The 8,885-nt window shown below is 37.7% G+C and overlaps 1 protein-coding gene across 1 annotated transcript; it reads right to left on the bottom strand.

The window, feature by feature from the left end:
• Positions 1 to 7,380: 7,380 nt before the first annotated feature.
• Positions 7,381 to 8,502, bottom strand: LOC111907190 (uncharacterized). The gene has a single exon (XM_023902989.1). It carries the CDS (start codon positions 8,500 to 8,502, stop codon positions 7,381 to 7,383), a length of 1,122 nt encoding a protein of 373 aa, XP_023758757.1.
• Between the last annotated feature and the right edge of the window lie 383 nt (positions 8,503 to 8,885).

The following is an 8,885-nucleotide window of genomic DNA, read 5'->3' as shown; positions in this document are numbered from 1 at the left end:
TGTAGGGTACCTTTTCATGACCAAAAAGTTAATGTTATCGGGATACCAAGGAATATATTGAGTAAGGAAAAAGAGATGCTCATCCAGAAACTCATCCCACAATGGGAGAGGTGCTTCATTTGAAGTGATCCGACTTAGATGATCGGCAACAAGATTATCGCATCCACTCTTGTCCCGAATTTCCAAATCAAAATCTTCCAATAATAAGATCCCCCGGATGAGTCTTGGTTTTGCATCTTTCTTTGTCATCAAGTACTTGAGAGTCGCGTGATCCGAATACACTATGACCTTGGTACCAAGTCAATATTGCCTAAATTTCTCCAAAGCGAACACTATAGCCAACAACTCCTTTTCCGTGGTAGAGTAGTTGCTTTGAGCATTTTCTAGTGTCCTCGATGCATAGCAGATCACACGGGAGGCTCTTCCATTCTTTTGACCCAAAACAACGCCAATAGCATAATTATGTGCATCACACATGATCTCAAAAGGGAGATCCCAATTTGGTGCTTGCATGATAGGAGCGGATGTAAGCAATTGTTTGAGCTTGTCGAAAGCTTCTTTGCACGCCTTATTAAACTCGAAATCTACATCCTTTTGCAAGATTTGGAATATTGGTCTTGTTATCTTTGAAAAATCTTTAATGAATCTTCGGTAGAATCCTACATGGCCCAAAAAAGAACGAACTTCCCGAACACAAGTCGGGTAAGGTAAGCTTTGAATAACATCTATTTTAGCCTTATTTACCTCAATTCCTTTCTTTGACACAATATGACCAAAAATGAGACCTTGACTCACCATAAAATGACATTTTTCAAAGTTTAAAATAAAATTAGTTTCAATGCATCTTTTCAAAATTTTGTTGAGATTGGTCAAACACTTTTGAAAGGAGTTTCCATATACCATAAACTCATCCATGAAAACTTCAATTATATTTTCAACATATTCCGAAAAGATACTAACCATGCAACGTTGGAAAGTGGCTGGGGCATTACATAATCCGAATGGCATTCTCCAGTATACAAAAATGCCAAATGGACATGTAAATGTTGTCTTTTCTTAGTCTTCCGGTGCCACTAGGATTTGGTGAAAACCGGAGTACCCGTCGAGACAACAATAGTGAGATTTCTCGGCCAGCCTTTCTAACATTTGGTCAATGAAAGGCAATGGAAAATGATATTTTCTTGTGCTTGCATTGCGTTTGCGGTAGTCAATACATACTCTCCACCCGTTTTGCACGCGGGTGGGAACCATCATACCTTTGTTGTTTTCGACCATCGTGGTTCCCGTCTTTTTTGGCACCACATGCACCGGGCTCACCCATTTGCTATCCAAGATTGGATAGATCATTCCCGCATCAAGGATCTTCAATTTTTTTTCTTGACCACTTCCATCATTGGCGGGTTCAATCTCCTTTGTAAGTCCTGTAACGCCCGTAAATTAGGGCTAGTCAATTTAGAGACGATAAGCATCAAAAATGACTTTTTGATGGAAGATTATTTAGAAGGATTAATCTTGACTAAGTTATAGTATATGTTACAAGGATTCCGTACATATAAAGAACGCCGAAATCAAAGTTATAATGAAGAAGTTATGACCTATTGAAGTTTAGCGACAGAACTGGCACGACACAGCGCGACGTAAATAGTGAATTTATGTTAGAGCGATAATTATCCACAACAATATAAATGAGAATTGAATATCTCATCGATATTAGTGCAACTACGGAAAGACGGACGAAAACAGACATCAAACGAAGGAGTTATGAGTTTATAACAGAGTTTTCCTGTCCCGGCCTACTAAAAATAATATATAAGTAATATAATTATAATATATTAAACATAAATTCAAAATTAGCCAATGGAGTCTAAACGAGAGTTGTAAAGCATAATCTCACCTTCACGTTAATATAAAGAACGTCGAAAACGGAGTTCGTATGCGAAAGTTATGAATTTCTGAAGTTCGGGGCGCGAAACACCAAAACTGTCAGATACCACGACGTGGCAAGCCGTGCCACGACGTGGCCAGTCTTATGACACCTCCGGGAGTCCCCCAGATGCAACTTGCTATGACGCATGCAGTGACAACCAATCCCACGACGTGGAAAAAGGTGCCACGACGTGGCAGGGGCAGATTTTGCCCTATAAATAGATTTGAAGGGCAAGTCGAGTTTGGTTGCTCATTCTCTCATCTCTCACCCATATTACCTTGATTTACATGAAAAGAAGTACCCCTGAAGCTCCGATATCATCTCGAGACCCGAAGCGAGTCCCGAATCCCGAAGATCCCGAGAAGTGCAATTCACGAGCCGAAGCTCTGCCCGCAAGGAGCCCGGTTTTTGTGAAGATCTTCCAGATCTACCGAAGAATACTACTTCTGCAAGTCGTAGTGCTATCCAATCATATTCTAATCAAGTGAGTGTATAGTCACTTTCATCTTACACATAGATATGAAGTATTTTATAAAATACGTGCTATGTGTATATATATTGTTGTTTATATGTGTGAGTGTGTGGTCACTTTCATCTTACACATAAATATTAAGTATTTGCTATGAAATACGTGCTATGTGTATAATATAAAGTTGTTTATATGTGTGGGTGTATAGTCCCTTTCAAAAACACGAGTATAATACAAGTAATGTTTGAATGTATTAAGTATATGTTTGGGTGAGTGTGTAGTTACTTTCTCCTAACACATAAATACGAAGTATTTGCTATGAAATACTTGCTATGTGTTTATATATTATTTGTCTATTTGAGACGGGCATGGAATTGTAGTTTTATATAGGTTTTAAATGAGTTAAATTGTATATGTGTTTATCTCTACAAATATGTTGGGTAGAGCATTGATAGACGAAATAGTTGGTGTGTGATGAAGGATGAGTTTGAGGATGAGACGAAAGATAAACCTCGGTAGCTATGGATTTAGTACTGTAAAGATAAGCCTCGGTAGCTATGGATTTAGTACTGTATATAGATGAACCTTGGTAGCTATGGATTTAGTACCGTATAGACGAACGTTGGTAGCTATAGATTTAGTACGGTTAGATAGACGATGATAGCTATGGACTTAGTACCTGTTAGATAAACGTTGGTAGCTATGGACTTAGTACCTACACTGGTAGATATGGATTTAGTACCCGATGAATGAACCATAGTAGCAATGGAATTAGTGCTTTACGAAAGAACCTTGGCAGCTATTGTCTTAGTGCCTAATAAAGAATCCTAGCAACTATTGTCTTAGTGCCTATTATAGAGTGAACGATAGATGACACTTAGGGTAGACCGTTAAGAGTAAGGAGGATAATGGGGATGGGTAATTGGAATGATTGTTTGATGATTGAATATATAAATATAAGATATAATATTGTGGGTTGAAAACTCTATATGCTCACCAGACTCCCAAGCCTGACCAACTCAGTTTTCTTTGCATTACAGGTAATGACACAAGAGTATAAGTTGGTGGACTTGATGAGAGATTTTGGAATATAGATCAGTAGTTATAAATAACTGTTGTAAGGTCTATTTTATACTGTTTATGCTTTTGGTCTGTATCGAAACATGACATCCCGAGGTTTTATTATTTAATGAAAATACGTTCTCTTTGAGAAACGTTTTGATAAATTTTATCATATTTTGTTTTGGGAACAAATTCCGCAACTCTTTTAAATCAAAAGAATTTACTCTGATTTTATAAAACAAAGCATAAACAAATCGGCCTTTTCTGCCCGTGAAATTGGGGATGTCACAGTTGGTATCAGAGCATTAGTTTAAGCGAACTAGGAATTTGTAGGATTTCTAGACTTAAACTTAGAATGCTAAGAGATTATTGTGAGATGAGTATCTACCATATTTTAAGACACGAGCACTAGTATATTTTAGGAATGATGCCTAAAATGCTTTTATGTGCTAAATGTTATATGTTTCCATATATGTTATTATTTGCTCGGATCTATGGTCTGTTGCCGACCGGAACTGGAGACCTTATGTGTTTAGGATTCTAAGCGTTTGATACGATATTAGAACTAGCATGTAAACGTTTCAGAGTAATAAGGAGATTTATACGTCTATCATAAATAAAGCTTTCTTATCTTAAATTCTCGCCTGGTGCACCGAACGTCTGCTTGGATGTACAAAATGTTATGGCAAAGACTCGTAGAGAATTGATTAAATGGAGAAAATTAAAGGCTTATGATAGTGAATGACACCTATCGGAAGATATCGTCAGAGTGGTGTCTTGCCTTTAGTTTATGTTTGATGAAATAACGGAACGTTTAGAGGAGTACGGTACGTCTGAAGTACACCTTCGATTGGCAGGATGATGGAACGATTGGTGTAATTCTTGAAGTCGTCCCATAATCTAGAATTTCCATCACCAATCGAGTTGAAGCATGATTGATGATAGAAGATGCTCATGGAAGAAGTCCTAGTAGAGTCTAGGAAAAATTTTATGATTAATTGGACACGTTCGTATGTGTTAAACTGTTTTGTGATTTTAGGACTTGGGGACTGCGAGACAATACTTGGGACGAGTATGAGTAGGTGTGAATAGTAGTAGAGATCTATACTACTGGAAGCACAGGACTCACGCTTGGATCATGGGAAGTCGCAAGGTTACCAAGAAGCTAGTAATTGATTCCGTTTTATTCAAGTATGTCGTTACCATTGTTTCGGTAATGACTAGTAAGATGGTTGTTATTCCGACCCTAGTGGTCATATCTATTGAGTCCGACTACGATGAGAGGTCATCAGGACACAACCCATAGGTCTGTTACAATAGATATCGGAAAGTATTTATCCTAAGAAGAAGAAGGAATCCAAAATGAGGACTTATTTTGTAACTTGAAGGTTATGATTGAAAGTCCAACATAGTAACAAAACCAAATGCAAGATTGAGCATCGTCTGTAGTCAAGAAGCCCTAGAGTTAGATACTCTTTCGAAGAAACATAGAAGTTAGTTTTATTACCTAGGATGAAGAGATATCGTATGGAATCATTATAAAATTCCTATTTCGTTGATGATTCCGGGACGTAATCATCCTAAGGGCGAGATAATTGTAACGCCCGTAGATTAGGGCTAGTCAAATTAGAGACGATAAGCATCAAAAAATGACTTTTTGATGGAAGATTATTTAGAAGGATTAATCTTGACTAAGTTATAGTATATGTTACAAGGATTCCGTACATATAAAGAACGCCGAAATCCGAGTTATAACGAAGAAGTTATGACCTATCGAAGTTTTGCGACAGAACCGGTACGACACAGTGCGACGTAAATAGTGAATTTACATTAGAGAGATAATTATCCAAAACAATCTAAATGAGAATTGAAGATCTCATTGATATTAGTGCAACGACAGAAAGACGGACGTCAGACGAAGGAGTTATGAGTTTATAACAGAGTTTTCCTGTCCAGCCCTACTAAAAATAATATATAAGTAATATAATTATAATATATTAAAAATAAAGTCAAAATTATCCAATGGAGTATAAAATAGAGTTGTAGAGCATAATCTCACCTTCGTGTCGATATAAAGAACGTCGAAAACGGAGTTCGTATGCGAAAGGTATGAATTTCTGAAGTTCGGGGCGCGAAACCCCAAAACTGTCAGATACCACGACGTGGCAAGCAGTGCCACGACGTGGCCAGTCTTATGACACCTCCGGGAGTCCCCCAGATGCAACTTGCTATGACGCATGCAGTGACAACCAATCCCACGACATGGAAAAAGGTGTCACGACATGGCAAGGGCAGATTTTGCCCTATAAATAGATTTGAAGGGCAAGTCGAGTTTGGTTGCTCGTTCTCTCATCTCTCACCCATATTACCTCGATTTACATGAAAAGAAGTACCCCCGAAGCTCCGATATCATCCCGAGACCCGAAGCGAGTCCCGAATCCCAAAGATCCCGAGAAGTGCAATTCACGAGCCGAAGCTCTGCCCGCGAGGAGCCCGGTTTTTATGAAGATCTTCCAGATCTACCGAAGAATACTACTTCTAGAAGTCGTAGTGTTGTCCAATCATCTTCTAATCAAGTGAGTGTATAGTCACTTTCATCTTACACATAGATATGAGGTATTTTATAAAATACGTGCTATGTGTATATATATTGTTGTTTATATGTGTGAGTGTGTGGTCATTTTCATCTTACACATAAATATTAAGTATTTGCTATGAAATACGTGCTATGTGTATAATATAAAGTTGTTTATATGTGTGGGTGTATAGTCCCTTTCATAAACACGAGTATAATACAAGTAATGTTTGAATGTATTAAGTATATGTTTGGGTGAGTGTGTAGTTACTTTCTTCTAACACATAAATACGAAGTATTTTCTATGAAATACTTGCTATGTGTTTATATATTATTTGTCTATTTGAGATGGGCGTGGAATTGAAGTTTTATATAGGTTTTAAATGAGTTAAACTGTATATGTATTTATCTCTACAAATATGTTGGGTAGAGCATGGATGGACAAAATAGTTGGTGTGTGATAAAGGATGAGTTTGAGGATGAGATGAAAGATAAACCTCGGTAGCTATGGATTTAGTACTGTAAAGATAAGCCTCGGTAGCTATAGATTTAGTACTGTATATAGATGAACCTTGGTAGCTATGGATTTAGTACCGTATAGACGAACGTTGGTAGCTATGGATTTACTACTCTTAGATAGATGATGATAGCTATGGACTTAGTACCTGTTAGATAAACGTTTGGTAGCTATGGACTTAGTACCTACACTGGTAGCTATGGATTTAGTACTCGATGAATGAACCATAGCAACTATGGAATTAGTGATTTACGAAAGAACCTTGGCAGCTATTGTCTTAGTGCCTAATAAAGAATCCTGGCAGCTATTGTCTTAGTGCCTATTACGGAGTGAACGAATAGATGACTCTTAGGGTAGACGGTTAAGAGTAAGGAGGATAATGGGGACTGGTAATTGGAATGATTGTTTGATGATTGAATATATAAATATAAGATATAATATTGTGGGTTGAAAACCCTATATGCTCACCAGGCTCCCAAGCCTGACCCACTCAGTTTTCTTTGCATTATAGGTAATGACACAAGAGTATAAGTTGGTGGACTTGACGAGAGATTTTGGAATATAGATTAGTAGTTATAAATAACTATTGTAAGGTCTATTTTATATACTATTTATGCTTTTGGTCTGTATCAGAACATGACATCCCGAGGTTTTATTATTTAATGAAAATACGTTCTCTTTGAGAAACGTTTTGATAAATTTTGTCATATTTTGTTTTGGGAAAAAATTCTGCAACTCTTTTAAATCAAAAGAATTTACTCTGATTTTATAAAACAAAGCATAAACAAGTCGGTATTTTCTGGCCCTTGAAATTGGGGATGTCACACATCCTAACTCGACTTGCATTCATCGTCTAACAAGATCTTGTGCATACAAGTGGAGGGGCTCAATCCCTTGATATCCGCAATCGTCCATCCCATGGCTTCCTTGTGCTCCTTTATCACCTTGATGAGTTTCTCTTCTTCACATTCGGTTAAATGATTTGAAATGATGACCGGAAGAGTCTCGTTGTTTCCCAAGTATGCATACTTCAAGTGTTGAGGAAGGACCTTTAATTCCAATTTCGGTGGTTGAACAAGGGAGGGTGGCAATCTTGTGTGAGTTTTAGGTATTTCAATTTGCTTCACACTAAATTGAGTGGTTTTCTTGATTTCTAAATTGTTGACCAATCTTTCAACTTCTGGATCTAACGAGTAAAGCTTCAACTTTTTGGCTAATTTCCCACAATCAAATCCTTTGCTCAAAATCATCTCCAACATGTCACCATTAGACAACTCGGACAATTCTTGGGCTAATGGTTCAACAACATTAACAAAGCATAAGGATGAAACATCACTAGGATATCTAATAACATCGCATATATTGAAACTTATTGTTTCCCCATCAAACTCCATTGTTAAGCTTCCCGCATACACATCAATCTTCGTTCTAGCCATCTTCAAAAATGGTCTCCCAAGTAAAATTATACCCGACTTGGAGGACACTTGTTCTTCTAAATCAATCACATAGAAATCCGCCGGGAAGTCCAATTGTTTCACTTGCACCAAAACATCTTCTAGAACACCTCTAGGAAAGACACTTGATTTATCCACAAGAGAGATTATGACTCTAGGTTCACTCAAAGGTTCGCCATTCAATGATTTGTACACCGAATAGGGCATGAAATTGATAGAAGCACCAAGATCTAGCATATCGCTACTAAAAGTAACATCTCCAATCTTGCAAGGAGTCGTAAACAGTTTGGGATCTTTGCATTTGGGTGGAAGTTTTCTTTGTAAAACCGCAGATGAATGTTCATTAATTTGGATTTTCTCGTTTCCCTTCAATTTCCTCTTGCTGGTACAAAGTTCCTTCAAGAATTTTGCATCTCTAGAGATATGTTTGATTGCATCAAGTAAAGGAATGTTTACTTTTACCTTTCGAAAGGTGTCCAAAATCTCTTTCTCCTCCATGTTCTTCTTGAAAGTCACAAGTCGAGAGGGGAATGACGGTTGAGTGGCTATTGGGGTCACTAAGGGAATGGTATTCTTTGGAACTTCGGCGTGTGTGGCGTTCTTGGTTATGGGATCCTCAATGGGAATTACTTCTATTTCCTCCTCTTCATCCCTTGGCTTCTTCTTTGAACTACCCTCTCCGGTTTCTTTGCCACTTCTCAAGGTCACCACATTAACATTTGGGTTCTTTTCGGTTTGAGAGGAAATTTTCCACAGGATTCCAACTTGCTTACGGATGTAACTATATCTTCCAATTGTGTTTCAAGGTTGGAGATACTAATTCTTGTCTCTTTTTGGAATTGTTGGGTACTAGTGGCTAAGGATTTGACAATGTCTTCAAG

Source organism: Lactuca sativa, chromosome 2 (assembly GCF_002870075.4).
Source record: "Lactuca sativa cultivar Salinas chromosome 2, Lsat_Salinas_v11, whole genome shotgun sequence".
Lineage (NCBI taxonomy): Eukaryota > Viridiplantae > Streptophyta > Magnoliopsida > Asterales > Asteraceae > Lactuca > Lactuca sativa.
Note: the sequence above shows the minus strand (reverse complement) of the source record. Positions and strands in the feature narration are given on the sequence as shown.

Excerpts from the sequence above, each read along its gene's own strand:
- LOC111907190 (XM_023902989.1), bottom strand. The coding sequence starts at position 8,502 with ATGGAGGAGAAAGAGATTTTGGACACCTTTCGAAAGGTAAAAGTAAAC.